Source organism: Cavia porcellus, unplaced genomic scaffold (assembly GCF_034190915.1).
Source record: "Cavia porcellus strain 051 isolate PalLab524CR breed Dunkin Hartley unplaced genomic scaffold, mCavPor4.1 scaffold_49, whole genome shotgun sequence".
Taxonomy (NCBI): domain Eukaryota; kingdom Metazoa; phylum Chordata; class Mammalia; order Rodentia; family Caviidae; genus Cavia; species Cavia porcellus.
The window spans coordinates 2,527,055-2,552,083 of NW_026947532.1; the positions used below are offsets into that span (position 1 = coordinate 2,527,055).

General features: G+C 56.1%; 3 protein-coding genes across 18 annotated transcripts; 2 read left to right on the top strand and 1 right to left on the bottom strand.

The window, feature by feature from the left end:
- The first annotated feature begins 5,363 nt into the window (after positions 1-5,363).
- On the top strand, positions 5,364-13,961 carry Ppp1r26 (protein phosphatase 1 regulatory subunit 26). Of its 16 annotated transcripts, none has more exons than XM_063244262.1 (5): positions 5,539-5,636; positions 6,412-6,517; positions 7,459-7,590; positions 8,284-8,426; positions 8,732-13,961. In XM_063244262.1, the coding sequence occupies exon 5, from the start codon at positions 8,793-8,795 to the stop codon at positions 12,513-12,515; it is 3,723 nt and encodes a 1,240-aa protein (XP_063100332.1). In that variant the 5' UTR covers positions 5,539-5,636; positions 6,412-6,517; positions 7,459-7,590; positions 8,284-8,426; positions 8,732-8,792; the 3' UTR covers positions 12,516-13,961. The 16 variants fall into 16 exon arrangements, with proteins under 16 accessions (XP_063100334.1, XP_063100333.1, XP_063100332.1 ...); XM_063244268.1 differs by having other exon boundaries at positions 7,501-7,590; XM_063244261.1 differs by having other exon boundaries at positions 5,619-5,636; positions 6,381-6,517.
- Positions 13,962-18,185: 4,224 nt separating this feature from the next.
- On the bottom strand, positions 18,186-21,277 carry Pierce1 (piercer of microtubule wall 1). The gene is made up of 3 exons (XM_003470602.5): positions 20,931-21,277; positions 20,060-20,138; positions 18,186-18,497 (listed from the first exon to the last, which is right to left on the bottom strand). The coding sequence occupies exons 1-3, from the start codon at positions 21,071-21,073 to the stop codon at positions 18,309-18,311; spliced, it is 411 nt and encodes a 136-aa protein (XP_003470650.1). The 5' UTR covers positions 21,074-21,277; the 3' UTR covers positions 18,186-18,308.
- Mrps2 (mitochondrial ribosomal protein S2) lies at positions 21,277-24,440 on the top strand. Its single transcript, XM_005003936.4, has 5 exons — positions 21,277-21,428; positions 21,562-21,715; positions 21,796-21,906; positions 22,430-22,559; positions 23,287-24,440. The coding sequence occupies exons 2-5, from the start codon at positions 21,673-21,675 to the stop codon at positions 23,858-23,860; spliced, it is 858 nt and encodes a 285-aa protein (XP_005003993.1). The 5' UTR covers positions 21,277-21,428; positions 21,562-21,672; the 3' UTR covers positions 23,861-24,440.
- The last annotated feature ends 589 nt before the right edge of the window (positions 24,441-25,029 follow it).

Genomic DNA, 25,029 nt, shown 5'->3' on the forward strand with positions numbered 1-25,029 from the left:
GTTTTCACTTGCTGCCAAGCTAATGGGAAATGTAAAAGTCTGCTGTTCATGAGCATTAGGGGAAAATCCACAGCATTTGTAGGCTAATCTGTAAGGGGAGGACATGAAAGGTGACCTCTGTCCAGGTGTTAAACAGCCACTCAGCCTGGTCAGCTGAGAAAAGCCTTCGGGAGCCCTGACAGCCCCGGGTACAGTGTCTAGGGCTTGTGCCCATCTTACTGGTCCACCTCCCTTCACTATCACTAGCGTTAGTGTTACTCAGCGGCCCTCTTCATTGGACCCAGAGACCGTGCATCCTGGGCAGGGCTGTGGATTCAGTGGCTAGTGCTGCTAGTGGCAAGAAGGTAGCTGTGGTCAGTGAGTTTCGATATTGAGGGCTTCCACCTCCTTGCCCACCATCTCCTGGGAGCCTTGGAGAACCTCATCCTGTCTCTGCCCTTGGTCCACCACCCAGGGAATTGGGGCAAGTGAGACCCAAGGATGACCACATGGCACTGCGTGGCTGGACAATGGCCATCACCCAGAGAGGAAACAAGACAGTGTTTCTCAGAAACTAAGACAGAAGCCTAGACTCCCCACAAGAGGGACAGGGGACCCTCAGGTTCCATTCCCAGCCTCCTTTGCACTTGGCCCTCAGGCTTCCTGAAGAAGGGGTCTCCCTCCTGGTAGGAGACCCCTGGTGTTGATAAACTTGCAAGGGGCCCACCTTGGGGCCAGGTCTGCACACACACGACGCACCTCCCCCCACTTCTCCTGCTTTCTAATTAGGCTCAGCCCATCCTGATGACCCAGTCTGTGGGGCACCTAGGGTGGGTGGAAAGTGGTCCCCACACACCCCGATCTCCTTCAATGGCCCCAGACTGCACAAGAAACAATGAACCTTCAGAGATTCGCCTTCCTGTCCCACATTGCAAGGCAGAAGTAGATTTTTATACAAAAACTATAAAATGTTCCACTCAGTCTTTCTGGCATTCAGAGACCGTGTAGTAGTCTGTCTGTCTTTCTTTCTTTTTCTTTTTTGCCAGAGGGTAACAGAGAGTCACTTTCAGGATCTAAGGGAAACTTCTGACGTTGAGAAAAGCGTGCCTCTTTTCTAGGCATCGGTGTGCGTGTTTGGTGAGCGTGGAAACTTCCGTGTGCCGAGCTGGCCAGCTCCTTTCCTACGTTGCATCTGTCACCGTTTCCATCCTGTCTGTTAAATTGCTATTTCAGGTTTTTGAATAAATTTTTATTTCAAGTTTCTTATCCTCTTCCAGTCCCTGACACATTTTCTGCAGCCTCTTGCTCCGAATGCAGCCTGGATGAAATGTCTGAGAAGGATTTAATCAGCTAACAAACTCTGCCTAAAGACGGAGGGAGCCCACTCCTGGCAGTTTCTGAAGTAAAAGCTGCAGTGGTTGCTTTGGAAAGGACACCAAGAAGCACACGGGGCAGCTGCCCAGATCCCCCCCTTCAGTGGCGAGGCACCCAGGGGTCCCTGGTGACCAGGAGCAGAGCCTGCCACCAACACACAGCTGGGACTGCAGTGGGCCCCAGACACACCCTCCTGGGCAGTGGCCACCTCCATCCAGGGGCACCACACCCAGTGGACACTATGCAAGGATATAAAAGCCTCCTGCCTCACTGAGGGTCCTCAGAGCCCCGGGGGCCAACTGGGGCCTCCGTGGTGTCCCCAAGCATTACATCTGCCCCCCTTCAGCTCAGTCCCTCCCAAGGGACACCAGGACAAGCCCTCAAACACCACTCCCCTGGACACTTGGGCTTCTATCCCAGACCCTGTCCAGGTCTGAGCTGTGCCAAGTCCTCTTGGCCTTGTCACATTTGCCTTTGCCCTGCAGGTTACTGACGCTGGCATGGGGCTGCCCTGTCTATCCCCCTAGAACCTCGTGCCCAGGTTCCACAGGTGCACGCTTTGCAGAATTGCCTGATGAGGAGGAGGCTCTTCGCCAAGTCACTCTTTGCAAAGAATCAATGAGAGAGTAATTTTCTGCTCAAACCCCAACTTGGAAAGTATCCTGATGCTTGGTGAATAAATCCAAAGTGACGTGTCCTCGTCCTGCCTGGACGACACAGTGGGGCCTCCAGAATCATTCTGCTTCGGATGGCTGACTTTCTGAGTTAGTCTAAAATGCCCCTTATGAGCAGATCATGTGAAAGTCAAGTTGTCCCTTGAAGGCGCGAGTAATAAATTAGGTAAAAACCTTGCCAGGAAAATTCGAAGGACCCAACGCTCAAGTAAGAAAACTGAATGAAGCCATTCAAAGTCATTTCTGAAGGGAAAGGTTTTAAATGTCACTTCACAAAAACAAAACTTCAAAGACCGAATCCAGTTGGCCAGAGTTCCTCCGACCTCAGTGGAATGGGCTGTCTCCCCTTTCTGTGGGCAGGGGGTGAGCGTGGGTAGCTTCCCCCATGTGTGGCAGGTCTATGGCCTCCAGGACAGGAGGCGGCACTGGCATGCATGCATACTCATGTGCTGCCATCAAATATTTCCTGAGTTAACTTACATACACAAGAGCAATGTGCATGGCTCTAAACACTGTGCCCTCTTCCTCTGGGCATCCTATCCCAGAATTGTCACGGTCACGCAAATCTGAGTGGCAGGAGGATCTTTTTTTAAAGTACCCCCTGGAGACACTTCTCACTTTCTGCCTCAAGCGTCTTCCAGGTCACCATGATCCTTGGACCTCTCCCCACACGTGGGGCTTCCTTCTCCTCTGGAGCAGAGGCAGCGCCCAAAATATACCCCCATTTGTCCTAGTTTCCCTTTACTGGCATCCTCTTAGGTTTGGACAAGCCACATGAGCACGACTTCAAGACAGAGTCCTCCAAGCATGGTTGCTATTCAAATGCCACATGCATGTAACATTCAGCAGCCACTACAGAGTGGCCTCCAGTGTGTTCTCTGGCCAGCGTGCCTGCATACAGGAAGCTTCCTTCACAGAAGTTCCCTCATTAGGAGCATGACTTTACTCTGCAGTTGAGTCCACTGAGATGGGGACCTGTGGCTCTTCTTATCCTTGGCACCTCTTTGGAAGCCACCCTGCCTCACACGCAGAGTGACCACAACCAGGTCCACAAGGGGTGCCTTGGCCCGCACTGGGCCCAGTCCTCCCTAGAGGCCTCTGTGCAGCCTTCTGGCCTGCTGGATTCTGTGCTATCCCTGCTCAGGGGGACATCAGAGCTGTAGACTGTGGCCCTGGAGGGTCAGCTGAGTGGGGAGATGCAGGGGTCCCCCACTTCCCTGGTGGCTAACGAGCATAACAAGAACTGTGGGAAGGGGACCTTTGGGCAGGTCCCAGGTGACACCAGATCTGCTCAGCCAGGAGCTGAATTAGGGAAAAAGGGAGCTCTCAACTCTAAAGCCAGCGGCTCTCCCGACAAGAGAGCCTGGGCACACATGATCCACCTTCCGGCAGCACTCACGCGGCACCAGAGGGGAGGTTCCTCACAGAAAAGCAGCACAGACAGTAGCGGGTGCTCTCCAGTGGGGAAGGGGGAGCCTTGTGGCCCAGCGCTCAGGAGGCAGAGGTGGGAGGACAGCAGGGGCCAAGCTCAAGGTGAGCCTAGGCTACGAAGCCGGACTGTCTCAGAAACAGGAGCGCTCTCTCCCAATAACCTGCTTCTCACTCACACACTGGAGTCAGACTCCCACAGTCTGCCCCGCTTCTCCACACCTCCTTGTTCTCTTAATTCGAAATGTTGCCACTAAACCAGTGAAGGCTTATGAAATCCTGACACTGGGAAGTCTATCCTAGGCCGTCCCCCAAAGCCAAAAACTATCGGAGGGGTCTGACTGATTCAACTGCTGAAACACACAAAACATGAGCGGAGCAAACAAAACCACTAAACCCAAAGTCAAAGGAACAAACAAATCAGGAACTATCCGTGCAATTCACACAGACCCAGGGCAGAGAAGGGTTGAAATCCTTACCAGCCAAAGCCCGTGGAACCCATAAGCAAAAGACACCCAGGCCAAGAGGAAAGTTAAAAATTGCCAAGGACACAGCCGGGCAATTTTCCAAAGGGTCTATAACAAAATGAAGAGATTCAACATCACCATCGGTTAAGTAAATTAAAAATAAAGTGACAAAGCCTCTTGCTTTACTCATCAGATTGTCAGAGATTGAAGTGGGCTGGCAAGATGCTGGGCAGGCGAGGATGGCGGAAGGGCTGGCTGGCCGTCCGCTGCAGGTTGAACTGGCCCAAGCTGACCTGCATTTCTGGAGGGCATTGGCAAGGGGCCTGCTGTCTTCTAGGAATCCACTCTGGCAAAATGCTGAGAGCAGTTCTAAGGGCACATCAGAGTAGTGTCCCGGCCCTGGCTTAAAGACCACTTAGGGGGCCAAGGATATCAATGGCACAGTGCCTGCCTGGCAAGTGCAAGGTCCTGAGTTCGAGTCCTCCTGCTCTACCTCCCCCCCAAAAAAGACTGCTTAGGAACATGGCAGATATTAGCAGTACACATTTCTGGGTGGAGATGCTGTTCATTAGATCACCCACCTCACATCTCGCTGATGAATATTTATCACAGTGAGGAAAAACACCGAAAAACAATTCACTGAGGCATTAAAACGTCTTAATGGGCTTAACCCCAAACTTGGCCGCCAAATTCCCCAGGCTGGCAAGACTAGAGACATCCGCCCTTTTTCAAGAGGAATCTCTGCTTCTGATCCAATCAGATGCTACCACTTTACAGGAAAGGGAGACAGCAGCCCCTTCTCTCTGCCTGGTCCAAGAGTGGACACCAGAGAGCCCCCAGGGTGGGCCTGATTTCTTCCCTGCCCACCAGCAACCCTTGGCCGCCGGCCAGGCACGAATAAAACGAGTGAGATCATCATGTCGCATGGTCAGGTCACAGCAGAGACCAACAGAACCAGCTTCACCGCTGGACGTGTTCCCAGATGATAGTGTCCCCATACATCTGCTCCCTGGGGCTTCTCCAGCCTCTACTCCACTGGGCCCTCAGTGACCCTGGGCAGGTGCAAGCTCCTTTCTCAGCCTCAAGGTCCTTGTCTTAAAGTACAGGATGCAGCTCGAGAATGCTGAGGTGTGTGAGACAGTCAGCAAGCCCCGTGCAGCTGGGAGATGGGGACCAGGGAGAAAAACCCTGCTCACCGCACACGCAGCCCCAGCTCAACTGTGGACTCTGAGCGAATCTCGGCAAGGACGTCAGCTCCGCCAGCCCCAGGATGCGGAGGGTCGGGCAGGGCCACACAAGAGAGCCACGGGACCTGGGGTGCGCTTGCAACCCGGCCGGTCTGAACAGCGTCACCGTCCAGCGGCCCCGCGCGCTTTCCCACGCCACGCCCTCGCCGCAGCCGGCCCGGCAGCTCCGCGCGCATTCGGCGCCGGGCGGGGGGCGCCACGCGGGGTCCCTGCCGGCACTGGAGCAGGGCCTCGGCCACAGACCTCGCGGACCTCCCGGGGCGGAGCGCGCGGCTCCCCGGCTCCGATGCTGCGCGCGCCCGGGGGCGGTGTCCCGGGGACCGGCGGCAGGTGGGCGCGCTCTCGAGGGCGGGGGTCCGGCCGGGCCGCGCGCCTCCCCCGGAACTCGGCCGTGCCATTCCCATGATGCCCAGCCACTGGGCACGGCTTCCGGAGCGCGGCCGCCGCCGCCGCTGCCGCCGCCGCGGGTAGGTGGCGGGGAGGGGGCGCTGGGGTCGCCCCGCCCCCGCCGGGCCCCGCCCTCCCCCGCTTCCCACGGCGCCTGGCGACGGGGGCGGGGAGGCAGGGAGGCGCGTGCGGCCGGGCGCCCCGGGCCCCTCGGCGCCGACCAGGGCGGAGCGCGCCTCCCAGACGCCGACCCGGGACGCGGGCGGGGACCGTGCAGGCTGCGGCCGGCGGGGCGGAGGGCGGCGAGGACAGGGACAGGCGCCGGGCCCGGGTGGGAGTAGCGGCCCCGGGGGCGTCTCCCGCTCCCGCCTTCTCCGGTCTCCCCCAGAGCCGGCGGCCCGGCTCCAGGTGAGGCGCAGGTGAGGCCCGGGCGGGAACGGTGATCCGGGTCCTGGCGGCCTCTGCCCTCGGGGAAGGGCTGAGGGCCTGGCCGGCCTGGGGCTGCGTGCGCGCCCTGCGCCAGGCGGAGCTTCCGGGAAGGTAGCCGAGCTCTTGGGCCAAGGATCCCAGAAAACCGCTCCAGGTCACAGACCTGCACGGAGGCCTGGCTCGCTGCCTGAAGAGGTGTTGGCGATTACTTGGCTGGGGACCAGTCTGCAGCTCCCCGCCCCTCAAGGATCACCTAGTTTGGGGCGCAAGGCCAGAGGCAGCCCAGGCCTGGCCTGCAGTTCCCTGCACGGCACTCAGAGGGACAACACCGCAGTTTTGCAGGATGGTCAGCAGAGGGTGGCAGGCTAGTTAAATCCCCACTTCTGGCCTGCTAGGGACTGAGTCCAGCCGCCATGCCCACTTCAGGTTGGCTGGAGAGGAGGCCTCCTACTGTCCGCCCCCCCTGGACCGGTGCTCCCTGGCATGCAGTCCCTGGCCTCCCCTAACCCTGGGAAAAAACCCCACCTGGGAGGTAAGAACACGAGCTAAACCTGTTTTGAGGGTCATAAATGTCTGGGGCGTTTCTAGAACTGTGAGCTTTAGAAGGAAAGGAGCTTGAGCTTGGTGGTGTTCTCTGGTCATGTGGGTGTCTAAACTGAGGATGCTTTGGTACCACCCCCCTTCTTCCACAGCTTTAAGACACAGGTGCAGGGAGCCCCCCACAGCCTCCCTGGAGACCAAGCCTTGGGGCCCCCGGGTGCAAGGAGAAACTAAGAAGTGGGTCAGCTGTCCTTGGAGCATACTTCTGTCTCTGTACAGTTCGGGGGCGTTTTCAACTGAGTCTTCTCCTGGTTGACTGTTCTAAGCCCCAGGCTGTCTCTGGAGTGCTCTAACCTCAGTGCTGGACTATATACTTGGACAACTCTGAAAGCTACTCACAAGAAGTTCCAACTCTGTAGCCACTTAGAAGCTATAAAAGAGGTTCATGGGGACAGGATGATCTGCCCCAGAAAGCTTTGCGTGTGCTATAAGTCACCTTGGTGCAGAGCTCCTCCTGGGCCCATTGTTGGAAGGAACATTGCTGTTTAAGGAATTAGCATTCTTGGCTTGTACCCTCCATAGCCCGAGGCTCATGGAAATGTTTTGTAGTTTCTGTAATTTGGCCCTGGCAGTTTGAGTAATGCCCACAGCACAGTGGGCAAGAGTTCCCTACCCACATCCTGTTGGTCCTCAACTGCTGTGTGCCTGGGGGCATCTTTGGGGAAGGTAACTTCATGGGGAAAGCACAGCTGTAGGATATGTAGGATTTGAGAAGTGGTAGCTGGTTTACACACACACCCTAGTGCCTCAGCTACCTGACCCAAAAGTGTTGTGAACTGAATGAGCTGTGAATAAGTCCTCCCTCATCTAATTTGGAGATGGGATGTTAACGGTGGGTCTTTCTTTTTCCTGAAAAACATTAATGAACTGCAGCTTCAGTCTCCAAGTTGGGCATCTCAGATTCTCCCATTCCAGTTGTCAGAAACCTGCTAAAAGCCTGCATACGGTGCTCAGGAAGAGTGTAAGAAGAGCCGCAAAGACCTCGTCCCGAACACCTCTGGGAAGGTGAGCCTGGACCAGAAGAGAATTGCAAGTAATTTCGAGAAATCTTTACCTTTTCATTTCACTCTCTGAGCAGCACAGTTGCTTGTAACCTTGCTGCACCCCGGGCACGGTGTGGTACTGGTTTTATTGCAGGTGCTCCTCAGGAAGGAGGCTCCTGTTTGAGGGCCAGATCCCCAGCGGGAACTCAGCAAGGTCCTACCCAGTCACTGAGATTTAGGGTGCCCGCAGCCTCGCTGGCACCGTGACTGAAGGGGAGCTCTATTTGTCTTCATTTTCAGTCTTGGGGAGCTCTCTTACATCCGAATGGCACTGCACTCTCAATTTTGGGGCCCGGTGGGGGGGCCCTTCAGAGGAGTCTAGGAGAATCAGCAGGTGTACAGTGCACCTGGCATTTTCTTTGACCTGTACCATCTACACTGTACTTCTCTGGAAGTGGTGGTTCCCAAGCCTTTCCTGTAAAGACCAGCTGTGACCCTATCTTCACATTACATTTCCCAAGTGGAAATCAGGGAATAACCACACCAGGATACCAAGATCATGGGATTGGGTCTTGGGCAACTTCTGTGCCCATTAGATTAAAATAATGATAAGGACATTGGCATTTTCATGTACAAGGTTTTGTCAAGGTGGCTATGAAAGATGCTCGGGGAAATACGTTTTGAGTTGCTTACATCGTGCAACTTTTTGTTCTAGGAGTGCACTGATCTTCTTGGGAATGAAGCTACCCACCAAGTCGCGCTTACCCTGGATTTGCTAACAGCTTTTAAAACTTTTTCATGTACAGAGGAACATTTTCAGACTCCTATCAAGCTGGCTTCTCCTGACAACTTTTGGAGGTAAAGAATGCCCCTGTTCTGTCACCGAGAGGATGCAAGCTCACAGGGGGACAGGAAGGGCTGAGAAGGGGCAACGTGTGCCCAGGATGGGCACAGCACCCTGGGTTGGAACACTGGACTTCCTTCAGAGGGAGTAAGTCCTTTCACAGCAGAGGAAAGTGAGGCTCAGGAAGCTTGCACAAGAACACCAGGGCCTCTGGACCTGGTGTTGCCCGGGAAGGCTGCTTCTCCGTGACTGTCCGTGATGTTTGCTGATGTGTCTGCTTCCTTAGACCTGACCTGTACGGTGCTTTCTTTTTTCCCAGGATATGAAAAGGGCCAGAAAATAAAGCAGTGCTTCCCTGGGCGCCTGCCACACCCGCTAGGATGTTTCTCATGAATGCCCCTCCAGTGGTCTCGCTCCAGTCCAAATGGGAGGCCTTTGGCCCACCTGGGAGCTTTAGGTTTCCTGGGTGCTTCTCGGAATCGAAAGAAGACGTTGCCAGAGCCTCGGTGAGTGCCAAGGTGCAGATGATCATCAGCACGCTGCAGCAGCACGACACGGTGCCCCTGGGCATGAGCGATGAGCGCAGAGAAGCACAGAGAAGCCAGAAGGCAGAGAGGTGCCGTGATGCTAGGCTGGCCACCAGCCCCTCTGCATGCAAAGAGCAGTCCCCCGCATTTGCTGCCTGTGGCCTGGCTGCCCGCCAGGGGAGCCCTCCAGGGGAGGAGGCAGCTGCAGACTTGGGCCCCCTGGGGCTAGACTCAGACAGCGATGACTCTGTGGACCGTGACATCGAGCAGGCCATCCAGGAGTACCTGAAGGCCAGGAATGGAGCCGCGCAGCCTCCCTCTGTGGGTGCCCAGCCTGGCAGGGTCTCTCCTGGCAACAGCAGATGCAAACCAGAGCCTCCCAACAGCAGCACCCCACCTGCCCTGGGTCCCCCAAAACTTGCCCCAGTCTTGGGCAGTATTTCTGGCATCTCTGTGGCAGCTGGTGAGGACCAGGGCTCTGCCTCCCCCGTCAGTGTGAGCAGCGAGGATTCCTTCGAGCAGAGCATCCAGGCGGAGATTGAACAGTTTCTGCACAAGAAAAGACAACATGAAAACCCTCGGTGTGAGGCATCTGTAGACAGAAACCCTGACCCAAATGAAAACGCAGTCAGAGCAACACTGAAAACCAACAAAGAGCCCCCCATCAAGACGGCCCCTCGGCAGGATCTGAGGGGAACCTCTAAGGAGTTTCTGTTCCGCAAGCCTCCCCGGTTAGTGAAGGTAATTTCCCAGCCCAGGAGCCTCAGGGCTAAGGTCCTCCCTGAGCCCGAGACCATGGGCAGCGCGAGGCTGGCTGTACCCAAAGCAGAAGCAGCACAGAGTAAAGGTGGTGTGAGGAGGAGCGCAGGGGCGGGGCGGAGGGGCAGGCAGGCCAGGAGCCCAGCCCTGGTGTGCGAGGCGTCAGACTCCAGCAGTGACGATGGCATCGAGGAAGCCATCCAGCTGTATCAGCTGGAGAAGACCAGGAAAGAGGCTGCTGGGGACACACTGCTGAGAGCTCAACCCAGAGAGGAGACGGCGCCCGACTTCCCTGCAGGCGGCACAGGCAGTGGCGTGAAAAGTGTCCTGCCTGAAGCCCCCCGGAGAGCACCAAGCAAGAAGAAGCCAGTAGCCCTCAAAGCCTCGGACCCTGGGTTAGGGGCTCTTGACCTGGACCACTCCTCCAAGCTCCTGAAGGATGCCAAAGCCTCTGCGCCTCCCGCAAACACCGTCACCAAGAGCGAGTGTGGGGAACGGATGTCATGCCGGGCAGACTCTTCTGCGGAGCTGATATGTGCCGAAGCAATCCTGGACATTTCCAAAACCATCCTGCCGGCCCCCATGGAGAGCAGTGACAGGCCACCCTCTGCAAGCCCACACTCGCATTCCCCAGATGTGCCTTCCCACTTGGATGGCGATAGCAGCTCCGTGGACAGTGACGACAGCATCGAACAGGAAATCCGGTCGTTTCTGGCCCTCAAAGCGCAATCTGGGAGTGTGCTGGCCAGGGCCGAAGGCTCCCCTCAACCTACACAGGGCCTGCTGCTGCTGCCTGCCCCCAACAGCCAAGCCAGCGACCCCAAGGTACCTGCAGCTCACAAAACGCCAGACCTGTCCCCAAGCTGCAAGAGGAAACGGAGAGGAGGCAGCAACACCGTGAGGCTGTCCACACCCAAGAAAACGAGGGACGTGACAGAAGGTACCCAGGATGGTGACTGCAGCCAGAGCGGGGCCCAGCCCAGCCAGGATATTCGGGATCCACCCAACCAGGGAGAAGCCGGCGAGCTGCCAGCGAGGGAAGGCGATGCCAAAGTCCAACCTGTGCCCCCCAAGACGGTCGGGCTTGGTGATGTGCCCCTGTCTGAAGGCCCCAAGGGTGCTGCAAAGACAGAAGAGGGGCAGAGTGTTGGTGAGAAAGAGAGTTCGGAAGACAAGAGCAGCTCGCTGGACAGTGACGCGGACCTGGACACAGCCATCAAGGACCTGTTACGATCCAGACGGAAGCTCAAGAAGAGGAGCAGGGACCCCCGAGCCAGCTGCAAGAAGAAAGTCAGGTTCAGCACCACCGAGACGCGGTTCATGGAGCGACTGGGTAGCCTCCCCGGACACTGGAAAGACAGAAGCCCGCGGGTGCTAAGGAGCTGCCTGTCCAAGTCCGGCCGGGACAGCAGGGCTGGTCAGGGGAGGCAGCTGCCAGGTGTCTTCAGCAGCACAGCAGAAATCATGAAGCCGGCCAGCCTGGGGGATGAGGATGCAACCCCTGGCTTCCCATCACGGAGAGCCCCAGAGGGACCTTTGTTCTCCAGGGAGATGGGGACTCCAGACATGGTCCGTTCGGCCCTCAGCACCAGCTCCCTGTCTGAGGACAGTTCAGTGGACAGCGACGACAGCATCGAACTGGAGATTCAGAAATTTTTGGCAGAAAAGGCCAAGGAGTCAGTGAGTATTTCTGAAATTCACGGAGAGGCCCCCACTACCCTGGGAACGGAGGGTCCGGCCAGGCCGGAGGTGCTGTGCAGGAGAGAGCTGGCCCCAGCCGTGCAGCACGGGGTTTGCACACGGAGCCAAAGGGCCAGGGGCAGTGGCCCTCAGCCTGTGGATGGACCAAGGGCTGTAGAAAGAGCTGGGGTGCAGGGCACAGCCAGTCTCTTTGGTCCAAGTGGGAAGGGCACCCCCCGCAACGAGAGTGCCCCTCGCGTCCCTGCTGCCCTGGGCAGATGTGAGCCAGCACAGCCCAAGAGCACCAGTGGGACCATCTCTGCCAAAGGTTCCCCGGCGAGCTGGAAAAGCGTCTATGCTCACAAAGACCAGAGCCCAAGGGGGGCCGAGCCTGCCACTGTGGAAAGCATGTTCGGCCAGCTGCCCAGCTGTGCCAGAGCGGCAGCAGCCGAGGCCGGAAGCACTGGAGGAAGTTTCCATGTGAACTACGGGAGCCAGAGCTTGCTGACCCCCAGCCCAGGACACCAGGTCGACCTGTCTCTCCCCTGGAGCAACCTGGCCCACCAGAGCAGGCTGCCCAGCCCATGGGTGCTGAACTCGGATGGCCGAGGCCTGGTGTGGACAGGGGGCCTTGGGGCCGAGAGAGAGGGAGCAGCTGAGGTGCAGGCCAGGGGCCCACCTGGCCTCTCCTCAGACCCCAGGAAGGGCCCGGCCTTCCCAGGTTTCCCTTCTCTGCTGTCCAACCAGCTGTTTCACTTTGGGAAGAGTGTCCCCTGGGGGGCCACTCAGACCGGCCTCTTCAGTGCCCCCCTGAGCCTGCCTCTGCAGGGGCCCTCCTTCTCGGCCTTCAGAGAGACCCCGGCCAGCCACGGCCCTGTGTTTGGAAGCCCAAACCAGGTCACAAAGGACAGTGGACACTGGCCCAACAGGAAGGCCCAGGCCAGGCTTGGTCTGCATAAGAAGAACTCAGGTTCAGAGGAGAACATTTTAGACCTGAGGTATCCACACAGGGTCACTGACAGGGACGACCAGGACCAGGAGGCCTTGGGCAGTGATGCCAGCGAGTTCAGTGACACCTCTGTGGAGGATGGTGGCGGCGGCAGCTCTGTGGTAAAGGGCAAAGTCCTCAAGTTGTGATAGGTGGTTCTGGTCCTGGTTCTGTCCCACCCGTGGACAGCAGTGGGTGCCCGTGTGTGTGCATTTGTACATGTGTGCGTGCATAGGTGATGCAGTCACAGAGGGTAAATCAGAGTCCCCTGTCCATAGGAGCCCTGTACATATGTGCACTAACACGGAACGGATGTTTTTATTTAACAGATTATAGCCCAGTAAATATGATTTTTGTAGCTTTTTGTAAAATATTTAAAGTGCTGTAAAAATATTTTTTGAACAATACTGTCGGTTGATACTGTAACTTTCGTTTTTTGTGTTTGGCATACAAGTTGTGGATAAGGAAATATTTGGTGGTTATGTCACCATGGGGGACCAAGCCTAAGCCTGGTCTCTGGGCACATGGCCGGTGTGAAACCTAACCCTGGAAGGTGACGGCTGCTCTGTCCTGAACTAGGGAAGTGCATGCCCGAGGTGTCAGTCGGAAAACTCCTGCAACAGCACTGAAGAACACCCTGGTGTCTAGCAGTCGGCGCACTTCCCCTGAAACCGCAGCCCTAACCTTGAAAAGCACAGCGGCCAGTGAGGTGGTGCCCAGGGGAGCACTGTCTCATGCAGGAGTCAGCTGAGGCCACCCCCCCTCCCCGGGTGGTGCTCACTGTGCCGCTGGGCCCAGAGCCTGGCCTGGTCATCCCGTGTCCAGCTCATCGGTCACGAGGTGGCGAGCATCTCCATAAGCCCCTGCCCACCCGGGCTCTGCACTGTAGTCGTGCTTCTGAAAGGCAGCAGCACATGGGTGTTGTGACCGTCCTGTTCTTGGTCTGTGCGTGTGAGTGGACAAACACCAGCTGTTAGGTGGTTGGTCCCCAAAGGCTGACGGAGAGCCCGCTGGGGACAGGGCTCCCCTCAGGACCTGGAAAATAGTTGGGGATGTGGTTTTCTGTGGCTGCCATGCCCAGGCAGTGGCCCCTGTGCTTGGTGTTAACAGGCTCTGACCTCCTGGCCTTCTGCCCTGAGACCCTGAGGTGCCTGTGGCTTCTTGGAGATGGAAGCCATCCTGGACGCTGGAGGCCGCTCACCCTGAGTGTGGCAGTTCGCCGTCACATGCAGCTGCAGTGCAGCCTGCTGTAGCTGAGTTTGGTCCTGTTCTAAGGTGAGAGTAGATTTTCTAACCTTGGGCCACTTTGAAGCCCAAACGCGGACACACGTGTCTGCTAGGTTGTCACTGTGAGGAATGAGACCTGCTGTCCCTTCTCTGTCCTGAGCCGTCTTGTACTTGTGATAGCCTTGTTGTGACGTATTCGTTCACTTAAGTGCTTCTGGGAAGAAAAAGAAAAAATTCCATGTAACCCATGGTGTAACTTTAATTTTTTTAAAGAGTGCTTTTAATCCCTGCCAAAAAAAGGTCAGCTTGTTTTGTATATAAGAACTGTTTTCTTTTTTTTAATGAATAAATCCAGCACTACCCACAAATCTGCTTGTGTGCTCTGTCCCCCATGTCTGTGTGACCAGTTTGGTCTGTACAGGGTGCTGATACCCCAGGTCATCAGGGCCCTGGTGATTGCTGGCAAAGGGGGATTTGCAACCCACAAAAGAGTGGGCTTAGTGCCCAGAGCCCCTCAGCCTGTCCCCTCGCCCTGCCTGCAGAGGACCAGTCTCCCCCAAACCAAGGGACCCATTACCTGTCCTTCCAAGTTGCTGGTCCTCTGCACCAACCCCTCCCCGCGATCAAGGACAACCTGCTGAGGCCCAGGGTCATGGCGTTTCCAGTTTGAGAGTGGAGGTGTGTGTCACTGCCAGGACCTCCTGGTGGTCACTCTGCAGCTGACAAGGACATCTGCGCAGACACCCAGGGTCAGGCGTTCCTGTCACCTGGGAGGGAGTGGCTGACCTAGTGGCCCTCCTGACAGTAGTTCAGTAAGTGACCTGTGGGACCCCGAGTCTCCTCTTTTCCTACGTCCAGCAGAACTAACTTCCAGGGTCAGTGGATGAGATTCAGTGCCATCGTTTTCAAAAACAACGTGAACCTGACTGCACTGTCACGCCCATCCCTGCTGCTGCCTCTGCCGTGCAGCGCCAGAGCCTATGCACTGGGTCAACCCTGGCCAGTGCTGGGTCAACCCTCAGCCTCCTGCTGGGTTTAGGGCCGATGACAAGGTCAGCAGTGTCCAGTGGGTTTCTTCCTGTGGGAAGGGTTTTGACAACATCTGTGTGTTTGCCGCCCTCTCCTGGCACCTCTGCCAATCTTCCAGGGAGGGAAGCGCACCTGTACATGGAATCCACACGGCTGCGACAGGAATAAGTGTGCACCCCCTCTGTAACAGAGTCCCTTCCGTGGACTGGGTGTCATTACAGGGGTGACTCACCTACAGGTTCCAGAAGGCCTGGAACTTTCTGAGGAGGGCAGCTGGGGCTCTGGTTCATTTAATGCCAAGAATGGGGCGGGGTAAGAGGTCTCTAATGGTAAGAGGTCTCAGGTCCCTTGTTGGGGGAGGGTCAGAGTCACCCTTTATGTGACTCAGACAGGTTTTCCAACTGAGATTTATTTGCCTTGGAAAATAAGACAATCATTGAAGTCTCTTAAATCTGCCACAGAAAAGCATGTAAGGATCTTATCTGTTCCCACAAATACAAAAGGCACTACTGTGCCCCAACCAGTGAATGGAAAGCTGAAAAAAGCCAGGGGGGACCCCATTGTGTGAAAATCACACTGCCTCCACCCTTTGTGTCTGTGTGTAAGGACTGACATTCCATTATTTGCAAAACTGAGGCTTCTGTTATTTTGTGCACTGAATACAAATGGTTAGTATTAATATCAGCATCTTTCACCACACATTTGAAACCATTTATTCTGACTGACTATAAAGAGATAAAGGGTTGCCGGAAGGCAAAAACTACAGAACTGTTCATGAAAATGTACTTTTAGATTAAGGAGTGACTGGTTTTGAACCAACCTAGCCGCTAAGTGATCAGTATGGTGCTGTGAAATAGTTTTTCCAACCTTTATGTTTCCAAGTCCAAGCAAAGCCGCAGTCCACTCATACTCTGGGTGAGGCGGCGTAGAGTTGCAGAAACTGCTGTGGCCTTGCTGTGTTCCGATCCATGTCTGGGAAAACATTCACCACCCCTCCTCGTCCGCCACATTCCCCGTGGGATTTAAGCTTGTGAGAAAGTAACAGGTGGGTTGGGACAGGATCACAGACAGTTTGCTTTTGTCTGTTTTGTGTGTTTTCCCCAAACCCGGCACCCCTTTCAGCCCTCCATTAGACTGGTTTATCTAAACTCTCGTTTTTTTCTCAAAGATTTCAGGTTGGAAATATGCTAAAAAGATGCAGTCCTAAAACTTCTTTCTCTCTCTTGTATTTATTTATTTCTTCTTGTTGTTACTGGGAATTGAATTCAGGGCCTCGAGCTTGCCAGGCAAGCACTGTGCCATTGAGCTGGATCCTTGCTGCTGTCCTGAAATTTCTAATCACTGCAGTTTCTCTGTGACCAAATAAACTTTGGGCTCTGTCTCTGGGGCCAAGGGCTGGAAGCCTTCAGCCTCTGTCCCAGCCCATCCCCAAGGAGGGTTCGAAGCCAAGGCTGACCACAGGACCCTTCTGGAGCCTGTTCTTCCCACCTGTGAGTGAAGCCACACCATCTGAGGCTTTTTCTTGGTGTCAGGATCTGATGAGATGATGTCAAAGCCCTTTGAGAACCCTAAGGTGGCAGAGAAATGGAGAGACGCAGGAGGACAAGGGGACAGTTACTGAATTCCGGGGGAGATGGACATCACTATGGTTTGAATGCAAGCCTGATTTCATGTATGGGAAATGTAAGACCCAATTCATCTGTGACTGGGTCTGGAGGTGGAGCTATAGGGCCTGGGCTCACTGCGGGTGTGCCCCAGGACAGCATTAGTATTTCCTAAGCAGTTGCCCAGTTTTACCTTTCGTGCCCTCCACCATGCCAGGGTACCGTAGGGAGGCCCCTGCAGGGTACTGAGGGAGACCAATGCCAGGCTTGGGGACCTCCTGCCTCCAGAAGTGAGAATCAAATAAACCTCTTCTAAGTTACCTAGCCTGTAGATTGTGATCTAGCCAAAGAGAACAGACTGAGGTAGGTGTGGATGTTATATCTGAAGGGGTCTGCATCCTTCTAGATACTTACAGAGCCTAACGTTGCATCCATCCATCCATTCAGCAGCAGCAGATACAGAATAAGCGTCTTAGCAGCCATGACCAATGAAAGACTTTCCACTTGCCACCGGGATGCCAGCATGGCAAAACCCGGGAAAGTCTGTGGTGAATTCAGCTCCTGGGCTGCCACATACCCCATATGCCAATGGGTGCTCCTGGCTCATGAGGCTCCTGTGGGTGCCTCAGCCTGGGCCTGGGGATCCTGCCCAGTGCAGTGGTGCCCTTGGACCAGCACATTGCTGCGGTGACAGTGATTCTGTCTCCTCACAGCAGGACAACAGGTGCTCAGCCGTCCCCAGCTAAAGAAAAAGTCATCCAGCCTGATGGCACTGCTGGATTAGAGCTGCCAACCTGCTGCTCAGAGTCTTAGTTGAAAAAGGAACCCACTCTTTGTCGCACTGCTAGAGACTCTTTTATTTCAGTGACACTAAACTCCAAAGGGTCACAAGCATTTTGATATTTTTAAGGACTGCAGGAAGTTTTTCTGCAGTTTGATGTGTGCCCTCCTGGTTTTCTGGTTCAAAAGACAGTACGTGGATCCTGGCTGCAGGCTCGGGCTGTATGTTTTGTACAAGCTCCATTGATTTTCTCTGGAAACCGTTCCCGTCCCGAATTGCTGGCAAGTGTCTTCTTGCGTGCATTCCCGGCAGCCGTGAGTTTTACACTGAATAACCCATGGTGATGGTCAATTTCTTCCCCAATTCATGAGTGAGTAGAATCCCTAGGAGAAAATCTCTTGACACAAGGTATTATTGATGGCATAGAAGAATGATTTCTTATATGGAATTTCCTATAAGGAGTGTATCTTACTCTCATAGAGTTTTAAAAAAAAATCTATGTCTGAAAGCTACATCCTGGTACAAAAGTCTTTTCTTGCTGATGACCTTGTGGCTCAATGGAGCACCCTGACTTAGGATGACCCAGAGATGAGGATGCACTTAGTGGGGTTATTACCTACACCAAAGGAAATTATTAGTTATTCTTGCCTTTCTTTCAACCTTGAGATTTTAGAATAAACATAGACACCACCACCCCCACCTGCCAGGTGCATATCACTATAGAGGCTGGCACTGGTCACCCTCATGCATTGTCCCTGTCCCCACCCAATTTGTGGCTGGGGGATGTTCACTCGTCACTACCCATTGGCACCTTGAATAAATCACAGCAGCGCCACCTTCTTGAGCTCTGCTGACAAGGTACCTGCTCTTGCCATGTGCTTATCACCCTCCCCAGAAGGCACCCCATGCACTGAGTGGGGACCCTGCAGTGTCAGCACAGACTCCAGCCGGGGGCAATCGATCATGTGTACAGTAGTGGCTCCCTGATATAGGCACAGTGGGGCTCCCATGCAGCCCCTGCTTCCAGGTCACAGTCATGATCCTAGGACGCCACACATAAGGAAAGCTGGATATTTGGGGCCCTTGTGATATTTGAAATAGAAAAGCCAAGCCATTAACATCTCTTCAGAGTGTGCATGGTAGATATAAAATAGGGAAAATACAACACCACAGCCCGGTTTCTGCATATTGCTCTATTCCAGGGAGAAAAATATTTTCAGAGAAAGATGTGAAATGTGTTCCTTGACAATTGGGCAAATCACTGAGGGACAGGCTGGCGGCTGGAGTGGAAGACTCGCCCCCTAGTCACAGAAGGACGGCCTGCTGACGTTGTAACTGGGGTGGAAGTTAAGCCGATCACAGGGGGTGATGTAGTTGTCTGGGCCCGTCACGATGCTCTTCTCCATGCAGACATTGAGCGTGTTATCCCGGAACATTCCACAAGCTGAGAGCTGTCTGGAAAACTTACTTGAATTTGAGTAAAATACTTTCTGGAAGAGAAAGAAAAACTAGGATTAACGGCGCAGGATAATCCTCTTGAACCACAGCTGGGTACACGGGGAAGAAGATTAAGAATTTGCAAGGATAAAAAAAAGAAAACCAGCTCCATTCTTAGGAATCTAAGAAGCCAGAGGGCAAGGTAGCCTAGTTTGCCCCTGGCCCTCCCAACTGGTGCCTGCCGCGTAGCAATCATTGTTGACAAAAAAGAAGCTCTGGAGCCAGCCAGGTGTGGCCTCTCCACACCTGAGCATCAGAGAGAGCACCAACCTGGGGTCAGGCCTTGAGTGACCCTGGGACCTACTTTGCCCAGCCAACAGCTGCTGTTGGAGTCCGGTCTCCTGCCTCCCCTGCCCTTGCCAGCTAACACTGGTGAACACAAAACTCCTACCTGACTTAAAGAGATGCTACTACTTTTGGAAAACAGAAACATCTGGAGCTATTTTTACACAATAGCACACCTGCTATTTCATAAAAATGCCTGATCCCTAGGGAAGGGCTAGAAGAACCTCTTGATTGTGAGGGACTAACTCCAGAAATGTCTCGTTGTGTACACATGTCATGTGCACGCATATGTGTGTATATGCCTGGGGGGGATTGGATCCAGAGGGGCCCCCCACATGCTAGGCAAGAGCTGTACCACTGAGCTACTCTCTCTAGCCCACCAGAAACTTTTTTGATCAACAATCTCACAAGAGCTGTATCACACAACACAACTAAGTACCAGGCACAGTGGGGCTCCCCCGCAGCCCCTGCTTCCAGGCCATGGTCATGGTCCTAGGATTCCACACGTCAGGAAAGCTGGACATCAGGGCCATTGCGACATTTGTAATAGAAAAGTCAAGCCATCAACATCTCTTCACAGTGTGGATGGTAGATGTAAAATAGGGAAAGCATAACACCACAGCCTGGTTTCTGCATATTGCTCTTTTCCAGGGAGAAAAATATTTTCGGAGAAAGCAGTGAAATGTGTTCCTTTACAATTGGGCAAATCACTGAGGGACAGGCTGGCGGCTCAACTGTTTGAAACTCCCTACAACAGAGGCACCCCAAACTGGATGGCCCTAGTGGTCTGGGGATTCTACGCTGGCCTAAATTGTGTGTTCCCTGCACCTATATGGAGGGGACGAAGGCGGTATGCCCGTTGGGCAACCTCAGCCCTCAACCTGCTGCCTCTCGGTCACGATGAGTAGCTCATAAAAGAAAGTTTAATTCAGAGAGAAAGTGGCATTTATTTTCCCCAGAGCCGGTTGCCTCAGGTTGAGAGAAATGGTTGCACCAATGTACGAAGCTGTGTGTGAGGGCTGTGTGCCTAGGTGAAAGCCGGGTGTATGTGTGAAGGTTGTGTGTGGTTGTGTACACAGAAGTGTGAGTCACACGCAGCAAGTCTTCTCACAAGTCCTCCCTCTCTCAGACACTTTCCTTCTCCATGCATTTGTTCATCTCTCCTCCGCCCTGTTTCAACACCAGGCAAGGTACCTCCTCTTCCTGACGCTGGAATTGGGGTCCTCGGGCCACCACCCCTTGCCTTCCCAATGTGCCCTTTTCCACATACCGGCATCTCATGCACGGTGGGTGCTCTGCTCCCATAAACCTGGTTACTGGTCCTGTACATCGAGGCTGCCTCCCTGGCCCTGTGGAGGAGAAACACACACATCCTCCTGTCCATGTACCCTGAGTCTGCCCAGGCCACAGCTCGTGTTTGGTTGGTGGTGGAGCTCTGCTGGCAATAGCCCCAAGCAGAATGAAGTGTCCCAGCTGGTGGTGCAGCACAGATGTGGGCCCCCGTCCCTTGCGGGCTGACCGCTTGCTGCTGGCAAGCCTGCCTCCTGGCTTCCTCTGCTGGCGGGTGGCCCTGCTCACTCCGCTGCATGCCAATACCCCAGTGGGAGTCTGAGGGCACATGCCAGCCTCAGCTACCACCGCAGGGCCTTGGCATGGCTTGCCACTGCTTGGAGAGGTGAGCTACATGGTCAGGAGTCACAGCCCAACTTCCAGGCCCTGCCATCCGAGAGCTCCGTGTGCATATGAGTGCCAGCACAGAGAAGCAATGCTTGTGCCGTGCAGATGAGTAAGGGGCCAGGGCTGCATGGTGTGATACCTCCACTGCTGACCACAGGTCAATTCCAGTAGGGGGCTGCACCAATACAGGGGAGCCGGTACTGGGACCTGAGCTGGGCTTGTGACTTGGGGTCACAGCACTCCTGACTCTGGCTGATTACAGCCCACACAAACCTGGGGTAATTTCAGGAGTTTCCAGGGCTCACTGGTGGTTAACGGCGGCACCACAGCGCCAGGCTGACTTGTGGCCAGCAACTTTGGGGTTCGTGATGTTGGGGGTCTCAGACACAGGCCCACCTGAGCACCTAGCCAGCCACCCTGTGCTCCTCTTCTTGGTGCATCTGGAATCGCTCCACCTCCCTCACCTGTAGCCACGAAACCACCCCGGGTTGTTGAAGCGGGTCGGCAGGTGCTCGCTCACGCGGTAGTAGTCGCTGGTTTTCTCCAGGGGCGCTTCGGCCTTGGGCAGCGCAGGCTCCACACACTCCTGGGGGTTTTCCTCGGACATTTGGCCCTGGCAGCAGGCCAGCTCTGCTCCACCGAGGCTGTGGTGCGACTCTCGTTGCTAGGCGACAGCATCACGTGACCGAGGAGGAGCTAAGGGACAAAGGCTCTTCCCTGGAAGGTCTAGAACCTTCGGGACGACAGAATGAGGGGGGCTTGACAAGTGCGGATGGAGAGGAGTTACTACGAGGACTGTCCTGTAGAGAGGCCACGAGCCCCCAGCACATTGTGGGGATCTGGGGCTAGCTGCAGGGCTGTCCCAAAATACAGTAGAAAGCGACCTCGGGACACGTGCAACCCAAGGCCTTGGGTCCCGAACAGAAGCTGACGGGCTGCAGTGCCACCTGCACATTGGGCAAGTGAGGTTCAGACGCTGGCTGTAAGCTCAGCTGCGGCTCCCGGACCCAGGCGGCGGAGGAGGTTGGACAGGGCTTATTGGGGGCGGGGTCATCTCCAGGGGCGGGGCCTGAGACGTGACGTTGCGCCTTCCAGGTCCTCCCAGCCTGCAGGTGGCGCTGTGGCTCCGCGCGCGGCAGCTACGGCTGCAGCGACCCTGGGCCGGCGGGAAGGAAGCGTCGCTCGGCTTCCGTCCGCGCTTCCGCCATGGCGTCTTCCTTGTCCGCGCTGTCCTGGCTGCTGAAAGCAGGTGAGCGGCCGCCGGGCCCTGGCCAGGGCGGCAGGGCGGGCAGGCAAGGAGGGCGTGGCCCAACAGTTCTTTCTCCGCAGGTGTCCGGCCCGGTTTCCTGCGGACGGCTGCCGCGTGCCCGGCACGGCCCACCTGCAGGGCTCTCGGAGGCGCCGCGGTCCCCAAAGTCGGCGAGCTGGAGGGCGACGGAGGTAACGGGGCTGGCGGAGGGAGTCAGGCTCAGGACCTGCCCTGGGGCCACACGCACGGCTTGGCCCAGCACTTCCCGGGGTCCGGTGGGAACAGTGGCCGTCAGGGCAGCAGCCCAGGCCTGGCGCTGGACCTCGGAGCCCTCCGATGGCCCCAGGGCCCTGTGAGCACCACACCCCACGCTGTCCATCTGGTGGACCCCTAACAAGGCATTTCCCGCGCGATGCACGGTAGTGTGCTGTGCCTGGTAGCCATGGGGCCAGTCAGGCCGCAGAAGCCCAACAGAGCCTTCTCCCTTCCTCCTTGCTTTCCAAGGGCACCGGGGGCTGGTTTCCCCAGAAGCAGAGCCCCTATCAGAACGCAGCTGCAGCCTGCAGTTTGCCTGGGCTTCCCTATCTTTCCGGAGGAGCAGGGCATCCACTGCTGTTGGACTCCTGCCCTCCCCAGCTCTGTGACGGGAGACACTTGGTTTTGGGGTGGGCAGGGGGCGGCAGACTACAGTACTCTTTCCTCCTGACTCCCTAGATGCTCAGAGGAAGCTCCTGGACGAGCCTCTCCGGCACTCCGACTTCTTCAGGGTCAAGGAGCTGTTTTCCGTGAAAAGCCTGTTCGATGCCCGAGTGCACCTGGGACATAAAGCCGGCTGTCGGCACAGGTAGCCCGCGCCAGATGTGTCGCAGTGGTGGTTCCTAGGGCAAAAGGTCCTGCCTGGGTCTAAAGTCCTGTTAGTACTGGCTTGTCAGGAGGGGCTGTCGCTCATCCTCCTGAGGGACTCAGCGTGCGGCCAGCAGCGTGTCCAATCTGCCAGTGGCTGAGGCTTCCCAGAGTCAGGGACAGTTAGGCCAGAGAAGGTTCCAGCTGTGAAGTGGCCCCATATGGCATCCTGCAGGGCCTTCTAGGCTGAAGGCAGCTGCAGTACCTGAGAAGATATTCCCATGTGGTCACTGTTGCATGGAGAGTGGACTAGAGGGTATGGGAGACTAGTGAGGGAGATGGCTGTGAAGGGGGGGTGTTGGGGCCACAGGAGAGGCGGGACAGCAGGGGCAGAGTGGGTCGGGTTGGAATGGGATGTGCAGGGTGAGGCTGAGCATCAGCAGCTGTACGGAGCGTTAGTGCAATTTACAGGCAGACCTGGGGACCTTCTGAGCACGTGTGGTGTGAGATTTGGCCACCTAGTGGGGAAGTCCCACAGGAGGGTGACCAAGGTACTGCTGAAAGGAGGTGCCGGTCAGTGTGCGTTATGTGTCATGGGTACACATCAGACATTCAGTTGGGGCAGTCCTGATCAGATCTCCACCGGAAGAGGCAGGAGGTGGGAGGTTGATGGGGCCAGTGGAGTGGACCTGGTGGATCCTCATTTCCGGCGGTGGGGTCTCTGACAGGTTTATGGAGCCCTACATCTTCGGGAGCCGCCTTGACCAGGACATCATCGACCTTGAGCAGACGGCCTCCCACCTCCAGCTGGCCTTAAACTTCATTGCCCATGTGGCCTACCGCAAGGGCATCATCCTGTTTGTGAGCCGCAACCGGCAGTTCTCACACCTGATCGAGAACATGGCCCAGGACTGTGGTGAGTACGCCCATACCCGCTACTTCAAGGGCGGCCTGCTGACCAACGCTCCCCTGCTGTTCGGCCCCACGGTCCGCCTGCCAGACCTCATCATCTTCCTGCACACGCTCAATAATGTCTTCGAGCCCCACGTGGCGATAAGGGACGCAGCCAAGATGAACATCCCAACGGTTGGCGTCGTGGACACCAACTGCAACCCTTGCCTCATCACCTACCCCATCCCTGGCAACGACGACTCACCCGCCTCAGTCCACCTCTTCTGCAGGCTCTTCCGGACCACCATCAACCGGGCCAAGGAGAAGCGCAGGCAGATGGAGGCCCTGCTTCGGCTGCAAAACCCAGAGAAGCCCTCGGGGCAGCCGGACCCCCGCCCTGAGCAGTCCTGAGCTGTTGCTGTGAGCGCTGTACCCCTGCTCCTGCGCATGACAGCCCAGCTTGCCCGGCCTTTGCCCAGTCCAGGCCCATCGGCATTGTCCACCCTCAGAGGTGTTTGGGACTTCGTTGCCAGGAACAGCACTCAGCCACCCTCACATGGTGTCTGTGTCCACTCTATGGGGAACAGACACGAGGCAGACTTGTTGGGACTTGAATCTAGCACCTTGATTGCTGGAAAATGTGGTTCTTCCTGGCACCTGAGAAGTCCCTGTGTTGTGGCTAGGGTAGTGTGTGGTAGAGTGCTTTCTAGCACACACAGGGTCCTGGGTTCAATCCCCAGCACTGCCTGCCCCGACCGAAAGCCCCTTAAACATAGCTCGTCTGCAGAAGTTGTGTCTTTGTCTGGAGGGCTTGGACACTGAGGTGTTCTTCTTAGCCAGGATGCCCTTGCCCTGCTGTAGCAGCCCCTGGGGTGGGGCGGGCTCTTGTAAAAGGTGTAGCAGGAGCCACCAGATGGCTGCCTGCCGGGGGTGGGGCAGGCCAGGTGGAACAGGTGACAACTCCAGCTGAATTAAAACCTAGGTTTGGCTACTCCGTGGTTCGAACTGTTAGTTCTTCGGTGTGGAGTTTGTGGGGCTCTTTTTAGGTGTGTGTGTCTTAGGGTGTTGGGAGAGGCTGGTGTAGGGGTGGGTGAGCAGAGGTGCCAGCTGCCCCGGAACTCCCATCCATGCCCCTCTTGAACCCCTATGGGCCCAGCCGGGGGTGTAGCCTTCGGCCTGTGCAGTGCAGCTGAGTGGCTGTGATGCTGAGAAAAGACAGGCGCTTGCTGGCCTTCTCTGTCCCCTGGCTGTGTCACAGCTGTGGGACCAGGATGCACTGCAGTGCCCGCCTTGTCTTGATCCACAAGAAGCTGGCTCAGGTGAGGAGCAGGACAGCCCCATGGGGAAGAGCAGACTCCACACAGGCCACACCCCAGCCCATCACTAGTGCTCAGCAAGGCCCTGCAGTGGGGGCTGAGGTCTGAAGACCCCGGACTCCTCCCCTAGGTGTGTGGGCTTAGACCCCACAAGGCTCCCCCGCAGGGGCTCCCATGATCTGACAGCTGGAGGTGCAGGCTGCAGACGGCTCCTGGAGCCCTGGGGTGGCACAGATGGAGCTGGGGCCACAGGGCTGGAGAGTG